Raw genomic sequence first — 18,671 nt, 5'->3', positions numbered from 1 at the left:
TTTATCATACTGCAACTATGAATTATTTGCAAATGAAAAGAAAATCCTCCACTGTGATGTTATTGACAAAATTCCTGAGAGGTTAAATCCTAATAATCAGAGACAATGAGAAGCCTTCATCAGTGTCCATTTGGTTATGACAGTTTATTGTTAAGTTAAATAGTAATCATTATTGCAATACAAAATGAATCAGTGTTTATTCTAAAATCATATTGGATAGCAACCCTGGTCTGATGACACACAGTGATGTGATCTGTTATTGAGCTTTTACTGTAAGGTGTTCAAAATCCATCAGGGAGACATAATATTAGCATCCGTAAGTGACTCTGGAGTCAGCAACAATAAGCAAAGTCATGGGAGAGCTCACTTAACAGTCCTGTTTAAACTGCACTTCCTATAAATGAACAGAAAAATACTGTGACTTCATAAAAAAAGATATTCCTTAGTGATTAAAAAAAGTGCATGCAAAAATAATTCGGTGGATGCTATTTCTGTTAGAGCTTCAGACCTGACAACATTTAGCGTTAGGAAAGCATACCATACCCAGCGACACATAAGCACAAACGGACAACATGATGAGGGGGAAAGGGGCGAAACAAAGAAAGCGTGAAAACCTTTCCGAACAGTACCGTGACACTTATGCCCAGGCTGCTGTCTTTTTTAGACAGCTCAACATCAAATAGTTCTCCTGGACAGAGACTATTGACCCCTGGGGCATTACCATTACAACTTTCCATGATGTTTTCCTGCAAACAGAGAACATTATTAAGTTGAATTATCACAAGGTGGAACATGCAGAAAGATAAAGGGATCAACGGAGAGTGAGGAAGCTGAACTAGGTAACGCTGAGGAAGAAATATAGATATCACACTCAAGCGATGACATGCAGTGTAAAGGTAACAGACTGCCCTGCATTGACATCGTAAATGTAATGATAGGCAAAGGTTGTTTACAACAGGGAGTTAGTTGTGCCAAGCATCTGAAAGGTAATGTGTAATGCTTGTTTGTGAAAAAGCCATATATCCTCATTACCAAAAGTTGATTTATATTTTTTCCACCAGGATTAAAAACCTTTTGTGAGTTTTGGTTCACACATCCGTTGAGGGTTTTTGTATAAAAGCAAAGGATCCATGTAAAACAATGAATTCATAAACACAAAGGTCGCACCTTTTGTATTTTGAGTTTCTCTTGACTACTGGAAAGAGTCTCCTCATCCATGTCCGAATCCCCCCAGTCAGAGTGCTCAGAAACCTTGGGAGCTTCTGCTACTTTAGCTTTTCTAGTTTTGGGCGGCAGAGCCGGTGGCGTGGGTTCCAAACCCACGTTAGGTTCTGGTCTCTGATGTGTGGCAGAGGTTGCAGCTGTGCTAGAATTTGTAATTCTTTCTAGGCACTGCCGGACATCAACAGTTGGTGGGCTGATTTTAGCAACACTGCTGGTCCTGGAGTCCTGAGAGCTGAAGCTGGTGTGCTGGTGGACCGGGGAGGAGCCGGATGACGGCGTGCCAGCGCCGTGGAGAGGAGGGCTGGGACTTCCTGTTCCCGCCTGCTCCTCCTCCGATGTATCAAAGTCTAGTTCCCGTCTCTGGTCAGAGTTAAGTGCCTTCAATGCAGACTTGGCTGGGTAGGGAACATAGCCTGAATAAGACTCTGTCAAAACAAGAAGGACAAATATTGAGATCGGTCTGCAAGTCTGGATGTAAGAGATAAAACTGGTTATGCACCATGTACATACCAAACAAAACACTACACTCATATCTCTCCTCTTACCTTTGTAGAGCCTCTCTTTGGGCTGTAGCACCACTAGAGTCACATCATCTGGAGCATTTTGAAGGATTTCAATGGTAGTGGAATGAGAGAGGCCTTCTAATGTCACATCATTCACTGAGATCAGCCGGTCACCTGCACCAACATTACAACTGTTACACACAAGCTAGGACTGCTAACTGTCACCTATATGTAGGAGTCTATCTAAACACTAGCCTACCAGGTTTGAGGCAGCCGTTGACATCAGCAGGACCTCCTGGAGTGATGGAGCTAATGATGGTGCCAAGCTCCACACGAGAGTTCTGCCCTCCAACCACCTGGAACCCTGGAGAACACACACAAACAGATGTAAATACACACTCACATTCAAACACAATCACAAAACATAACAGTAAATGCTTGTTGACTCTGAAAGCTAATAGGTGGCAACAGAAACTCAGTGTGAAATTCAGTTATTATTTCAGGAGAATGAATGTTCACCCTTACCCAGGCCATATTTCACATCTTTCTTCAGGTTTACAGTTGTGATTTCTCTTTCTGGAGACGGCAAGGCAATGACCTTTTTCTTAAGTGAATCTGTGCAACACAAAGACACATTTGTTATAGCTACTGTAATATATGGTTAAAACATGATTAGCTCATTGTGATTGAACTATAACAGAGTCATTTTGTTAAATTAATATCACACATAATATCGGAGGGGATTAGTATATCCACACTGTAACTATTAATCGGCTCGGGCAGGCATACAGTGTTGCTGAACGACCCCTACTTTAGCACTGTTGGCTAATGGGCCTGAAAGGACGGGTTAAGCTCAGATGAAAGGGAAGGTCATGAGTTTAGTGCCAAGTATGAAGCTATTAAATGGGGGGCCGGGGGCAGTTCCGCAGGCAGGCAGCCCTGAGAGGACAGAGACTAAATTCTGCATTATATAATTGTGATTTAGAACACAGCCTTTTTTTTTTGGTTTGTATATCCGTACTTGGCTGCGCCACGATCGGCATATGGTTCACCAGATTGAAGAATGGGATTAATAATGTTACGACACAAGCTGTGGAAGAGAGCAGTCTAAGATTTCCTGCAATTCGACATGATACTGTATACAAAGCATGGAAATCCAGAGTGTTTGTATCTGGGAAAATGAAAGATGGATATTGTAATACATGCCGTTAACAGAGGCTGGGGTTGAGGGTGGTCCAGACGAACTGTGCATACTGACACCTGGGGAGAGAAAAGACAATATATTAGCAAGGCCGTGCTTTCTTTTAAAACAAATATTCAATAGAACAATGAAATCTTTGGCTCCATTTACAGACAATGACAAAGGAAATATTACATTTTCATCGATTCATAATTAACATGTTGACCGTTGCATCGGGCCATTTTATACAGAAACTATTTGGTTTCTAAAATGTAAACTGAAGGTCATTTAACACCATGATTGAGGTTTCCCCATGAGGTTTACTTAGCTGTTGAACAGCAGGTTAAACAATACTAAACTCTTAAAAAGTATTAAATGTCAAATGTGACACTCGTTCTTCCCTTTTACCGTTTACTAGTAATGTGCAGCCAGTCATAAAAATATCCACTGCAATCCTCTTGTTTTAGACCTCACTGCCAGTTAACAGGATATACCATTTTCATTATAATGACTTTCTTTCCAAATGTTCATTAGAAAAGTTTTTTATATTTAGGCATATAGGTAAGTGGCAATTCACTTCTTAAAGGTGCATTTTGTTTATCTCATGACTGTAGCTTCACAGAGCGATAACTTAACTGCTGGTGATATATATTAACCTTTCTAAAGTTTCTACCAAAATACAATTACATGAATGTATATGAGCAGACAGGAACACCACTAGTTATACTATCCATCCCCAGGGAGCCACAACATACGAAGGTCAGCATTCTTACCAACTACATAAGCCTGGCCAGTATCCTCTGTGGAAGAAGAGTCAGATTCCTTTTTGGAACTGCTGACGCTCCATACTGGGCTGCTGTGGGACACTGCTCCCAAAGATCTGAGAGGAGAGTCAGAGGAGAAGATTTAGCCTGAGGGGGAAACTTTTCATATTACATAGGGTCAACGAAAGTGTGCTTGCCCAGTGTCATTCGTAGAGAAGAAATATCACACATGTCATCTGTAAAGCTGACACGAGAGGGAGTTGCTGGCAGACAAAAGGTCTTGTTACTAAGTTGAAATAGGAATAGGCACACATTAAAGCACCCACACACACAGACCCCCGGAGGGCTAATTAGAGGCTTGAGGTGGAGCTCTCTGTGTCTCTGTGGTGTTAGGCAGAGCCACAGCCCAGTAACAATTCCTCATTTAGTAAACTCAGCCCCTCCTGAAGTGAGCTTGGAGACTCTGCCATTAAATACTTCACAGAGGGCCAACTAATAAAAACAAGATCCCATTTCCTTAACTGAGCATGAAATAACATTTTAAAAGGGCAAACTAAAGGCGTGCAAATGCATAAAATATTACATTTCCTGAGTCGTTTGATGGATGGTAAAGTAATGAAATAATGTCAGCATTTACAACACGCACTATACTTTTATTCTCAATGTATCCTTCAGATGCTAGTGTTTTTAGACTTTTCCTCAACATTTGACTTTTTTCGACTCACTTGTCCTGTTGGTGTGAGATGGAGTCTGTGTCTGAGCTGGCTCTCTGGTGTTGCTGGAAGTGAGAGGGCACTTGGTTTGGTGGCGCCTGACTCAGCCTGGCCTGCGACTGGCCTTGATACGCCTTTGCCATCCGGTGCTCTGGAGACTCTGGCATCTGTCCCAGGTTGTGGTGAGAGCGACTCATTATCCGCGGATTGGAAAGGACCGTGGAGGCCACTGGATTGAAACCTGGAAAGTGAAGCTCATCTTGGACCAACACGGTGCCAGAGGTTGCCTTGTGGAGGGCCACCTCGGAGTAGGAGATCCTCTTCAGCTGGTCTGGGTTGGAGCGCGTTGATAAGCTGGGGGCCAGGCTGCCCGAGCTCACCGTCCTCCCCACAGAGTCTCCACTCCGAGAGTCCAGGGAATACTGCAGACTGCTCAAGGGGCAGTTTTCTGATTACAAGAAAGTACACGCAAAAAAAAAAGTCACTGGATAGTTGAAAATAATGAGATTTTGGCAATGGTGGAAGAAGAACTCGGATCTGTTAAGTAAAAGTAAAATACTAAGGTACATTATAAAATTACTCCATTACAAGTAAAAGTCCTGAATCCAAAATGTCACTTAAACAAAAGTATTATAGTATAATTATTATCACCTAAATGTACTAAAAGTTTCAAAAGTAAAAGTACTCATTATGCAAAATGGCTCATTCTACAGTATAATATTATTATAAAATATTATTCTGCTTTTATCGCTATAAAAATATATGTAAGATTATTTTATTGTGGTAGTTTTCAACATGGAACCAGTTTTAGTCAAAAGTCAAAGTCAGAGATACTGATACTTTTGGATACTGAAATAATGTGTCTGCTAGAAAAAGTAATTAACAAAAGTAAAACAAGTGAATAAAGCAAGGGAATTCCAAAGAGCCTGAGGGTTGATCAGTTTCATTAACTCAGCAGTCTGAAGTAATTATTGTCTAGATGGAAAAATCAGCACGGTTAAGGTTCTTTCTGGAGATATCCATCTTAATCATCATCGCTAACGGTCTGGCTGCTCTTCTTGGCACTCAAAATATAAACTTAGTTGTGACTTCATGTCAACAATCTGGTAGGAGTTATACAGTTATACGTGATACAGACAAAGCTTCTGTCAAATCAATCCAAGCAAGGCAACATGAACAAGATAAATCAACTGTTAAGAAATGCCCATATGTTTGAGTCACATGTATAAATGGGACAGATACATGGACAGATAAGACAATGGACATGATGATTGACATAATATGGAGAATATGATGTGCTTTTATGTTCAGGTTAATAACTACTTGAATGTGAATTCAGAGAGGGAAATGAGTGGGCTCCAGCTACTATCTGGAGAGGATATGTGGGATGGCTGACGCATGCAGCTGTTGCTGGAAACAATGTAGTTTACTGTTGACATTATCGGGAGCTTGGCCTTTCTCTGGACACTCGGATATATCACTTTTCAGCCTGGTGTGTGGAAAATGTCTGTGACGTGCTCCTCTCAGTGAAACTAAATGCATCTCATTGCTGGCCAAATATTCCCATCTGTCTGAGCCTGAGGGCATATTATGTGTGGCTGCTTGCTTCTCTCATACCTAGGTCCTGAAGCTCCTGGTTGTTCTGGCGAGCCTTCATCTGCAGGTGGAACTTGTGCTGGTATGAGCAGAGCTGGAGCAGATACTGACAGGTCTTGTTGCTGTCCGTCTGAAACAGGTGCTTAATCCCATCTGATGTGTTCTGCAGGCAAATCTTCTTTTTCTTCAGGGTGAGAGGTTAAACATTTTAGTGAAAGTGAGGAGCATCTAGTAGTTCACTATTAGTGAATGAATTACATGTGGCATACTTTTATTTTTGATCATAAAGACAAGTACATACTATAAAGGAAATCTTTTTAGTTTCCCTCCAAGGGAACCTTAGCACCGGGGTCCGATTTCCGTTAAGAACCTCAAAGATGAGCACCCCCTTGGAGTAGACCCCCAACATGATGCCCGTCTGGGACCGCTTCTCAGGAAGTACCCGGTGGAAATGGACCCCATACTCTGTCAGCCTCTGGCTCACCTTTAAGACAATCAAAATAAAATAAATTAGTCTTTCATTCTCACAAATACACAGTACCGTATTGATTTAGTACTTGAAATGTTCATGCAGTCAAAACGTTTATCATCAGAATGTGATCAAATATGGATGCAAAACATTTGATCTGGTTAAATTAAAAAATGATAATGTTATTCAATATGATTTAGTGGCATTTGAATAACTTTTACATTTTTCTAATTTTGATATTTTTGTGCATGCCCTTTTATATAATAGTGTTATATTTGTATTTATTTTGTATCACTTTTGCTGTAACTATGTACATTTCCCCTCTATGTGATGAATAAAGGTATTGAAGACAAAAGAGAGGCTTTAGTGGACTGTGAATATGGCAAAATGCCGTGCCAGGACTTTTGTTTGTAGTTGACACTGCAATTCTTTGGTCTGTTGTCAAGTATCAACTCAAGTGTATAACTTTTTCTGTAAAAATAAACCATTTGTCACTTTTTCCTGGAACCAAGGCCATTGTGTGCAAACAACTATTCGCTGTGTTTGTCACAAAATAAACACTTGTGTAGCAATAACTGAAATATTTTTGGGCAGTCTGTAAGAAATCACGATTCCTTTATTCTCTGGTCTTGCTGACCTTGAGAAACTCAAACTCTGCCTCAGACTCAGACGCCCCGTAGTAGTTGCTGTGAAGTTTGGGCAGCTCTTCCTTGATGGTCGTCTGGTCAACTCTATCCAGGACAGACACCGGGAGGTAGTGCTCCAGCCTGAAGTAGGTCTTCCCGTGGAGCTGAGGCACAGGAAGAAACACCGCTATAGGTCAGTTCATGAATTGAATAAGACTACAATTAATTGTGTTCCTGAAACTATTTAAAATAGAAGTCTTTAACTCACATTCTACAACAAATTGATATATTTAGCAATACTTTTTATAATATATCAAAATAAAATAATTTCACAATTCAGTTAAATCCAGCATTTTAAGGGTTGGCAGCTGACTAGTAACCCTTAGATGTATTCAAGAGATTCGGTACCTCAGGCTGGTAGTCACTGAATTCAGCCTGCAGTGCCAGTGAAGCTAACAGCATGACACTTTCTTTGTCACAGCGCATCCTCTCCTCCAAGATATCCTTCCTCAGCTGTAGGTAGTACTGATGTTTGGTCATAGCATGCCTGTTGTACACAAATAAATGCACACATATTTGGTTGTCTTATTGTCTATATTGCAACACAAGGGTCCATTGTTCTTTAACAATGTAACTCGCTACCAAAACATATACTTACTGTATGAGGTTGACGTCATCAATAAAGAATTTGATGCGTAAGAAAAGATTAAAAGGAACATCTGATTTCTTCTTCTTAGGGTCCTCCTTCCATCCCTCTGGGGCCACCTTGGTCAGTTTGGCATCAGGTTCAACGAAGAAAAACTCATCATCTGTGAGTGTGTTTTTTAGGGAAAGAGGGTTGGGATAGAATAAGAATTAATTCATGCAGCAACATTTTGCATCCTAAATGACTTGTAGAAATGAATTTTCATAGAAATACCACAAATCTCTGCACTAAAAAATAATCAAACCATATCTGATATGCTTAAAATTCAGATTTAATTAAAGACATTTTTCTCTAGGATGAATCATTATCACTCAAAGGTCTTTCATGAGAAACCTTGGATTCCTGAGTGTTTTACTGTGAGAGGAGAAGGTACTTAAGGTCAACGTGGATCAGTGACAGACCTAACATTGGTTAACTAAAAAGAGCTATGGTAACCGCCACACAACCACACACAATATAGAAGACGGACTACCCCTACATATACCTGACGTGCAACATTCATGCAACTCAAACTACAGATAAGAACAGGCTACATTAGCTACCTCTGAGGTATGCTAGTCCGAAGAGATTGTGCTCCACAAGCCCGATGTGAGCAACCACCATATCGAGAACGTCTTTACAAACGGCCTTGATGTCACAGCTCAGCTCCAGCTTTTGGCCGTTCAGCAGCACCACACCCACCTTCCTCTGCACCTCCTCCACCTTACCACGCTTCTTTTGGGCAGAGAGAGAGTTATGGAATAGTAATGAAAAAATAATGCACTTTCTTTTGGCAACATCATGGAATCATTGAATAAAAAGGAGGAATTAAATGTACTTTCTCACCATGATGGAAGAGGGAACAGATAAGGCAACACACGGCTCACTGGTCATCTTCACAAACTCAGGCCCGTGGAAGTTCTGCCATTGGGGTAAAGATAAAAAGTAATAAGAGAGATCATTATTTTACCCAAAAATATTAAAGAATAATATTCAACCTTGGCGTTTGTTTTTGCTGTTATGACAACTGATTGTGCTCATGTTCCCGTGTTGTCAGTGTTGCATTACGATACAAAAACATCTATGATACACACATGACTTATTCACACTGCATGTTGTAATGGCTGCTCCGATTATCTCATTTCAATGACAACAGTTCATGTGATTCATGTTGGTACGTTCTGTAACCAGGTCTTACCAGAAGCGGATGAGCAAGATTCCTTTGCCTTAGCTCAAAGGTTATTGTTTACAAACTGGAAACCCCCCTCAGCAGAAATTAAATCAATTTAGGATCTACAAAGAGCAGTACAGGAAATATGCCTCGCCTTTGCATGTATAATTAACCTATTAGGAATATAGTTGATAAACAGTATTGGTATTTACTGCAAACATCAGCAGATTGGTTGCTATGTTTACCACTGTGCTGACAGATGTTGTGATCATACGTGGGATAAATCCAAGCGTAACCAAAAAAAAACATATGTACCACAATCCCATATATTTTTAATTACTGTATGCAGGCTGATAAGAATTATGATTTCCAGTCAGCAATTTGTATTACCAGCACATCCAGTGAGCATAGCAATAACAAGCTAGTTGCCAATGAGTTCAAGTGAGTTAAATTGTGCATCTCTCATCACATTTTGCCATATAAACAAGCTTCAAGCAAAGTATAGTCAGACATTGGATGTAGGGAGTTCCCCTTGCAGTGTGCGTGTTGAAATAATGTCTTTTGATCACTTTGGGAGTTCAAGAGTTAGCTGTGTCACGTGTGTTTGTTCAAGTGTGGTCAAAAAAAGCTCCAAAGTGATAAAGCACATTTTTAACAAACAAAAAAAACAAGACCGAAATACCTGAAGTTAACCTCAAAGTTGGCATGATTAGTTAAAAACACAGATTGAAGCAAATTCTGGAGTCTGGTAAAGCGTTAAGAGCAAAAACCTTGGGTTTGCGAAGAGGAACAGAAGAGGAGTGGAGGGGGTCCCGAAGGTCGAGCATGGAAGTGCGAGATGGGGCCAGGGGGTCATCTGCAGGGTAGAGGTTGGCCCTGGAGAGCCTGTTGGCCAGGTGGGCCTGGAGCCGCTGCACCTCTTCCTCCTGCCTCTGGAGGAGCAGCTCTGCCTCCACCAGATCTTCATCAGCCGCCCCCTCATACAGCCTGCAGGAGAACAGAAGAGGAGGGCTGGAGTCACAACAGTGCAATATTGTCAAAGAGCTGAATAGAGACAAGTTGGGTCAAGTTTATTAACATGTTTAAAACAAGCACTTTGACAGTGGCTTTCAATAGATGACAGTGGGAAAATACAAGGCAATATTATCATAAGTGCACAAATCTAAAATAGAATATGTAAGATCAATTTGAAATTAATACATGTGTGTCTTTCTTTTCTTAAAAGGTGTCAATGAAGGTATATTTGATGGAAAGAGGAATGCTTTTTAAGCTTTGGAGCTGCCACTACAAAGGAGTTGTCTCCCCTGCCCACTAGCTTCAAACACTGAAAAGTTAAAAGCAGTTGTTGTTGTTAGGATCTAAGAGGCCTGGAGTTGGAGAAGGGACAGTGTTTTTATCTACTGCCTTTTGAAAGTAGCAGCATGAGGAGAGTTTGTCAGACAATGTGTTCGCACAAAAAGACACCAAATAGTAGCTGGAATGCCCTTCTTTAGTGTCGGGGGAAAACAAGCGCTCTGTGCAGAGGGACTGAATGAAAACATGGGCTTTCTGTTAGCAGGCACAGCAACAGCAGGCAGCAGTTCTCCGTAATGCCAGAGATTAAAGAGATAGAGAGTGCTGAATGTGGATGTCACATTAGATGACCTCATTAGTAAAGCATGGGCTGACCCTGCTGTGCATCACCAGCTGTTTGTGGCCCAGAGGACCAAACACCACAGCTTCGTGTGTGGCTTCTCTTCTCTGGTTAGGGAACGGAAAACGCAAACACACTTGATTTAAGACATGCATAACCCTGTGGGGAAACTTGATCCATTTCCATTTCCAATAAATCTGGTGGGTGTTATAAGGTGATTCCTAAAATACCACACCATACGATATACAACAATTGCACAAATGGAGGGATTTCAAGAAGTGATCAATCATAGAGACATAAAACAAATGTAAAATAATGAAATTCAAAGATGTGTAAATATGAACCAGTCTGTACAGCTTTTTATTAAAAGCTTTTTTAACTGATTCAGTAACTTACATTTGCCTTTATAAGAGGGAGTTTGTTACGTCTTTTGTTTAAGCCTTGATTGTGGAACTTCTTAAAATCATATTTTATTATTAAGTCTGAGAGATCTCGTAGAAGAATAATGGGTTCAGAAAGCAAAAAGAAAGGTTTTACCGAGAAATAAACGACTTGGAAATGAGTTCGACACTGCAGTGTCCCTGTGAAGGTTAAGATTTCCATACGAATAAACAAACTACTAGCTGTATGCTGGTTACTTGGGAGATACGACACAACACTGGTACCTTGTTTGTTGAATTGCCATCTGTATACAAATGTGAGTGTTACCTGTGCCTGTTGTGACTTGTCAGCGACAGGGCATCATGTTCAGAGGAAAGTGCCAGCTGGGAGCCAAACCTCCTCACATCGCCTGGTTTCTTAGCTGGAAGAGACATGGGAGTATCAGCTGTGTACAAACAAACGCACACATACAGTATACAGTATTTGTTTTTCACACGTACACAATCAAACACAACCCTCCTGATGCAGACACCTACACTTTGGAGGGAAAACCAGGTCAAATTAGAAGCAACAAATAATATTTATGTTGTCCTCTTGAAGTAAATTGCGTAAAAATCAGCAACACCTCAGCATTACAGCAACAGTGTGTCATACACTACTGAAATATACTGAGACAGGTTCTGCCCTGTCTAGTACATTAAGAGCCTTTTTATGTCTTAGAAGTTGTGATTGATCGTGCTTTCGAGTTGAAAGTAATTCATCCTCTTTTTTTTTGGGAACATGTTTAATATACTTGATCCGTCTCCAGATGAAATTGGCACGGTTTCCATTGGTACGTCTAAACTCCTCACAGCTGCCTGAGCTCAATGGCAGGCTTTTGTCCAAAGGTGATACCCTTGGGTATGGTGAGAAATGGAATATAAGTACTGCTTTTGACCTTTGTTAAGTCAGTCTTGAGCTGCACTGACATTCTTGAGTAAATTACTTAAAATTAGTAAACACACAAAAAATAAATGGAAACTTGAAATCCCACTTCATGTGAAACTGCCAATTAGAGTACAGTACAGAATAAATCTTCTGCATCCCAAGAGTGTGTGAGAGTTCTTGTGATATTTATATGTTCTTGATATGTGCCACACTCTACCAATTTTAAAATACATCCAACTTGTGTCCGTCCGTGACTATTGAATCCATGTTTACAGTGAATTGAGGCCTTTTTACGAACACAGAGGGTCTGGGTAAGTTATAGCTCAGTTTGGACATATTAAAATCTGAGCTGCTGCTGTGTTTTGCTCATTGGCAATCCTGATGTTTCCCACACTATTAAGGTGTTGAAGTCTTGACTCTCCTTGTTGCACAATTTCCTTTTGCACTGATAATGAAGGCATGTTACCTTGTGCAATCCTACATAGTTGAAACCATGATCTAATCCCATGATCAGCACCAGATAAATGACGGACAGCAGCTCCCAAGAGGGGGTGAAGCAGTGCATTTTCTGCCCGCTAAGTGTGTCCTGTGAGGTTTGGCATTAAGATAGCAGGAATCTGGCTTTAGACAGATAACAGTCCACTGTCAATGGAGACAAAGAATAACAGATATCCTTTGACAGTGGCTTTCAATCCCAGGCTTTGTTGCCCAGGCTACTGATGGTTTTCTTTCTCCTTTCCAGGTGAAAACAAGTCACAGATGTCCAAAGTCCATGTGAAAACCAGCAGGGTCTTAGATCATCAGGAACATGACAGAGAACCATTCAGGTCGAGTTTGGTTTCTCGTCTTTACAGATAACAGACAATTGTGTACTTCAAAACTAAGAGTTTAGTTATTTCAAATATATAGGCTATTTTAATATTGAATTCCTACTTCAGCTGCATTTTTTCCAGGATAGGTATTGTGTGTATAGAATAACTATGATGCTAAAGAAGTCTTGTACCTTGTCTGTAGTCTGGATCCGAGGAGGTCCCAGAGGGGCTTTCACTGGATGAGCTGTAATCACTGTTGTACCTCTGATGAGTGTGGACTGGGTCTGAGGGAAGAGAAAGACCATCAGACCATTTTATAAAAAAAGAAAGTACAATCATGCACTAACATAGGAGGTTGTCAGCGAAATGATGAAATGGATCAAACATTAACTTCATGCACATGAGAAAACTCCAAAATGGTGCTATGGACTTGTTTTCAGTTTGTGAGGAATGTTAAGGTTTATTTCCTAATGTCACAAAACACAGAACACATTTATTAAACTTGGACAGCAGTTAGACTGACAAGCTACTGTTTTTCTTGTACAGTACTCGCTCAAAAGAGACAGCAGCAGGTATTAGTCACGCTGTTGGTAAACACTCCTAATGAAAGACGGACGTAACTACACTGAAAAGCAGCTTCTACACAAGTGTCTGCAGGCATGCCTCCTGTCAGGTCAGAGGTTTTTTCTTTTAGGGTTTATTCTTTTGTTTTGCTTGACAGGATGAACCACAGCAAGTACAAACCAGCTCACCACAAAGATGAACTTTTCTCTGAGCAATGCTTCATAGAAACCTGTGGTACAGCTGCCGGAAAAGACTAACAAATATTTTCAAAACAGTCGGAACCTTGATATAATGTGTCATGTGTTTTCCCGTCTATTATTACATAGAACTTGAAAGTCCTGCTCTTCAGGATCAGCTTCACAGCTTCAATGAATGAACGGCATGTCCGAGTCATTGCTCAGGCATTTAAGTTCAGAAGAGTTTCACAATATGTCTTTGTAATGAAATCTATCTTACCTTCATAAGTAAAGTGCTTTGTGCCGTGCAGCAACTAAAGTCTTACTAAGACAGAAAAGGAGTGGTCAAATGTCCCCAAATGTTTGCCAAGTGAGCAATGATATATGCATTAAAAAAGTTACACAAGGCAACAGTCTCTTCTTTGTCATTTATAGTGATTCACCTTCTTTGCTTCACCAATGCCAGTAGAAAGATATTTGCTTCAACACCCACACTGACACCTACATGCACTGATTCACACACACTTGCACAGTCACCTGTCCTACACTCTCTGCTACATTGCTATGTATGCAGTCAGGATCAGTTTGGAGACCTACAGGGTGAATTAGGGAAGAAAATGCAGACATAAAATCAAACCCATTTCTGACACAGCATAGGTTGACCACTATCAACAGGATAGCCCACAATTGGATGGTGAATAACTGTTTATGATCTGATTACAGCTCAGAAGGAAAGGGAAACCAAAAAGGATACATATTTGAGGAAATAAGTGTTTGTATGTGCTACTTCATTTTATGAAAGTAAATTAAAAGAAAATATAATAGAAACAACACACAGCAACGTTTCATTTAATTCTACTACTAATTAGTCTCCATTATATAACTCTTAAAGGTGGGGTAGGTAAGAATGGAGAAACCAGCTCGAGTGCGCTAGAATTTGAAAATACACAACCGAAAAAAATCTGCCACTTCCTTCAGACTTCCTTACAGAGCCCCTCCTCCAACACACACGAATGCGCACATGACCAATGAGGGCACGAGATAAGTTTGTGCATGAGATGGAAGGCTGACAGGCAGGTAGGCCATCCAATCATTTTAGCCGGGCCGGCTCAGATGATTGGTCGTGAAGAGCATTCCATGGAATATAACAAAAAGTGTTTCTGAAGTGAATTACCTACCCTACCTTTAATGCCTCTTTATAAACCAGGAATACATTTAGATTTTCCCAAAAAGACTTGCATTAAAAAGGACATTAACCTCATCATTAAAAAAATAAAAAGTTTTAAATGCCCTAAATGCTATAAAATAAAACACTGAAAAATCTGTTTGTTGAACTTCAATTTGTTGGAGGCCCTCGAATGAGTTGTTTTTATCTGAAGTGGTCGTTTACTTTTTTGACGATGACAATTGTAAGTAAAGACCTTGTTGTATTTGCACAGCCTCGGCCTATCTTGTATCATATATAAACCACATGGGTATTAGATTGCATGATACAATGTTGCATATTGAGGGCAACCTCACCAAAAAGCTAACTCCTGTGGAAAAAAGTGTTATGATTGTGTCTTTCGGAGTGATTTAAATGTGTTTCTGGTTGTGCCACAAGTGTCTGATGTAGTTGTTGGTCAGTCAAAATGACCCCAGGGTGGATAAGGATATTTAGAGAACCTCAAAACAAAAATGGTATTAAAAAAAAATGTATCATGACTTCAACACACCCACTGCACTTCAAAGCAGTGAGGGGGAAGAGAGGAAGAGGGTCACAGCTAATCAAACAGATTAACAGCGATATCTGTCTAATCATGTTGACATTTCAGTGAGCAAGGAGGCAGGAGGGTTAGATAGAGTAAGTGATGACTCAGATAAACAAGAACTGCAAAGCTCCTCCTCAAAGATTACAATTGTTTCTTTCCTCTTCCACCCTAAAGGAGTTCCAGTGGTAAGTAGCAAGCATGCACAAACATAAAAGGAGAATGAACTAAAGTTAGGAAGAGGAGGCTTCCAGTCAGTCAGAACATTCTAGTAGTGATTAAATACATGATGTACGGCTTAATGAGAGCAGAGGAATAGTCTCACGCTTCAACTTGCTCCGTCATGTCTTTTTCTCTGTAAAGGGAGTCATACTCATTTTAACTGGAAGAGCAGCTTTTTTTCTAGGGAACAATTATTTCAACCATATCTCCTCGCTTGTCTCTCCTCTCTTTGCCTTATCTTATCATTTTCTCTCCCTTTGACTCTTTCCTCTCTCCTGGAGTCCTTGCAGAACCAACACTTCTCCACGAGTACACAAACAGCTCCTATAGGCTATGGCCTTTTGGGGCGTTCAAGCTGTGAGGAGACACAAACTCAGACTGTGAGGTTATTTAAAGTCTGGAGGTCGAGGCAAGAAAAAAGAAACTTCCTTTAAAGCAAAGACTAAAATGGATAATAGCTAACAGAAACCCTCAAGACTCCTCTTGCCAAGTCATGATGACTCAGAAGAAAAACATACCATCTAGATTTTGTGAAAGTTTAAGTGCACATAGTGAAAAAAGAAATCAATGGAAATGTATTTTCATAAAACTGATACACAGCTTGTGAACCTTTATAGGTATTTTTTTTAGACATCATGCTTAATGTGAGGAGGAAATTAATCAAAAAGTGTATTCAAATTGATCATGAATAAATCCTAATGCTTTTCATAATAGCCTTATAATCGTTCCTGCTGAAACCTTTGGAGTCAAAACACCAAACTGTAATATAATTGCGAAGGTTTTGGGTTATGTGTTTGTTTTTGCGGACGCCTCCCCTTCCCTTGAGGCAGCCGTGCTCTGTGTTGTTGTCCAAGCTGGACGCACCCCGGCACAAAGCCGCATGACCTGCTGCCAAGTGCCGGAAAAGTCCAATATGGTTAATAATGTTTGGAATTCCCTCATCCGCTAAGCATGACTCCAATTACAGCTTCTAGGTCTGCGGGGAAAGCTTTTACTGATTGAAGCACCTTGTCACCAAAAAGGAGGAAGGGCTGCAGACGTGCCGGGGTGAGACATAGGGGGACAAGGTATAAACATGCCCATGCACACACAGGCATGCACACACACATTGTTTAGTTATGTTTTTTTGATTGAGTATGATTTTCAAACGCACACACACAGACGGCATAGCTCCAGTGTAAAAACTGGGTGAAACCTGAGAGCACTGACCACTGCTGCGCCATCACTTTCCTGCAGAAAAGAACAGAAAAAAGTAAGAGAAAAAGAAAGAAAAGAAGGTTTCTGCCAAGTAACACATCCACGGGGCCGAGCAAATGGGCTGTGCTCAATTAGACCCCATTCATACTACAGCAGAATAGCTCTGGGATGGAGTAAAAACATATTTTGGCTCATGGTCGACCTCAGTCGATGGTAGTAAGAATTCCTTTGTGTCAGCTTGGTTTCTAACATAAACCATCATTTAATATTAAAAACTTTTGGCACAAAAAAAACATACATAATCCGATTCCAATTTGAACTGAGCAAGAAAAAGCAAACAATGGCTATCTCTAATTTCCTTTTTTTTGTTCTGACACTTCAATGGGCAAAGAAGTTTAGCGCCTCTCTTCACAATGATATGAAATGAAAAAATGGGAAGTGCCTCTGATTACAATCAGCAAAAGGCAAAGGGGAGGAAGGGGAGGAAGGGGAGGAAGGGGAGGAAGGGGGAGGAAGGGGAGGAAGGGGAGGAAGGGGAGGAAGGGGAGGAAGGGGAGGAAGGGGAGGAAGGGGAGGCCGGACTTGGAGGGGATGAAAAGCTACAGTCAGAGAAGAATGCTGTCAGTCGGTGGCTCGGTGAGCAATAAAAATAGCTGCCAGAAAGGCAGGGAGGCCGGAGGTCGGAGGGAGCTGGAGAGTGAGGAGTATGTGAAACCAGCGGGAGGGAGGAGGAAAGGGAAGACGAGGTAGAAGACAGTGCTTTATTATATGAAACCATTCATCCCTCGCGCTCCTAAAAAAAAGTCTGCAGATGGCCAGCAGACGCATGTAGCCACTTATGACCCTGCATTAAACTTGCCTGCCTAAGGAGACTTTACCAAGAATTCAATAAGCTCCCGAGGGAAATGTAAAGCCCTTGCTGCTGACTGCTGAAGTGCTAAACAATTATATTGCGTGTGCTTCGTCTAAGCATGTGATTACACAGAGATTGTTTTTTTTGAGTCTGCAAATACCTTGCACGTATGCGTGTGCTTATATCTGCGTTTTTGCAGTTGTATGTTAGGGGGGAAAAAAGAAAGGGACTTGGCAATATAGCATGAGTGACAGTTAGGAGCAGGCTAGAATTAAGCTGGCCTGTAATTAGAATCAGTCATTTGGAAACCTCGGTACCAGTGACTCATACATTCTGTCCAAACACTGCCGCACAGCCACCAACGAAACTTCATTCGAGCCAGCAGCAAGCTCTCATGCCACATGGTAGTTAGAGATGGACAACCTTTAACTACCCTGGTGTCTGTTTGCTAACGTTACCCCCTCACTGTCACCTTTTCTCAGGTGAGCCACTAACTTCCTGCAGCGGATTCACCCAAACTGCTTTACACCATTTTACTGCCTGATAGATTATTTTTAACACCCAGTTGACACTTCCTATATATCTTTATGACACAGCTGGGATCTTGAAAGGATTTGTTATAAAGAAGATGTATCATTGTCTCAGAAGCAGACTAGAGCTGGGGTTTCCCCTTTGAAAATGTGCTCCACCTCATAATACATAATATGGATGTAGTATCATTAAATGTCCTCACTCAATGTTCTGACACATTACACGATAAAGAAAATGACGAATCTCCTTATCCTTAAATACTTCTGACCAGGTGATTGTTGAGTGTATTCTGTCAAACTGACTAAATAGGAACCAATTCAATATCTGCATGAAACTGCAACAAAGGCTATGTGGTGGGGTTTTTAAATGTTGCAGAGTTGAACAGCTTTTACATTGAAGTCAATCATTTTAGAAGTCTCGACATTTCATCTTTACAAACCTTTGACTGAAAGAATGGTGCATTGCTATACCGCTACTAACAGGAAGTGACAACATGACAATCATCCACAGTATGTCACACACTAAGAGTAATGTAATGCTGGACAATGACTGGTTCAGTGAGCAGCAAATGGTTTCTTAGCAGTTCTTAACGGCCACAAACGAAGGCGGGGTGAAAAGCTGGCCCTCATGATATTGTGTAAATATTGGGAAACCAGGACACACTTTGATAGACAGATTCTCCTGGAAGTTATTCAA

At 40.8% G+C, this 18,671-nt stretch overlaps 1 protein-coding gene across 4 annotated transcripts in view; it reads right to left on the bottom strand.

The window, feature by feature from the left end:
- ptpn13 (protein tyrosine phosphatase non-receptor type 13) overlaps positions 1–18,671 on the bottom strand; it is a 46,464-nt gene that overhangs the window by 11,417 nt on the left and 16,376 nt on the right. Inside the window, exons 8-25 of one of the 4 annotated variants that reach the window (XM_034224109.1) lie at positions 12,876–12,968; positions 11,273–11,366; positions 9,702–9,918; positions 8,607–8,681; positions 8,324–8,495; positions 7,734–7,884; positions 7,484–7,622; positions 7,087–7,239; positions 6,282–6,464; positions 6,002–6,164; positions 4,397–4,832; positions 3,681–3,787; positions 2,934–2,987; positions 2,253–2,342; positions 1,987–2,091; positions 1,770–1,901; positions 1,168–1,649; positions 615–746 (exon numbers count right to left, since the gene is read on the bottom strand). In XM_034224109.1, coding sequence (XP_034080000.1) covers positions 615–746; positions 1,168–1,649; positions 1,770–1,901; positions 1,987–2,091; positions 2,253–2,342; positions 2,934–2,987; positions 3,681–3,787; positions 4,397–4,832; positions 6,002–6,164; positions 6,282–6,464; positions 7,087–7,239; positions 7,484–7,622; positions 7,734–7,884; positions 8,324–8,495; positions 8,607–8,681; positions 9,702–9,918; positions 11,273–11,366; positions 12,876–12,968 — 2,978 coding nt within the window. The remainder of the gene's footprint in view (positions 1–614; positions 747–1,167; positions 1,650–1,769; positions 1,902–1,986; positions 2,092–2,252; positions 2,343–2,933; positions 2,988–3,680; positions 3,788–4,396; positions 4,833–6,001; positions 6,165–6,281; positions 6,465–7,086; positions 7,240–7,483; positions 7,623–7,733; positions 7,885–8,323; positions 8,496–8,606; positions 8,682–9,701; positions 9,919–11,272; positions 11,367–12,875; positions 12,969–18,671) is intronic. The other 3 variants (XM_034224112.1, XM_034224110.1, XM_034224113.1) reach the window with 3 other exon arrangements.

This window comes from Gymnodraco acuticeps, unplaced genomic scaffold, assembly GCF_902827175.1.
Source record: "Gymnodraco acuticeps unplaced genomic scaffold, fGymAcu1.1, whole genome shotgun sequence".
NCBI classification, from domain to species: Eukaryota; Metazoa; Chordata; class Actinopteri; order Perciformes; family Bathydraconidae; genus Gymnodraco; species Gymnodraco acuticeps.
This window is presented reverse-complemented; position numbering and strand designations above follow the sequence as displayed.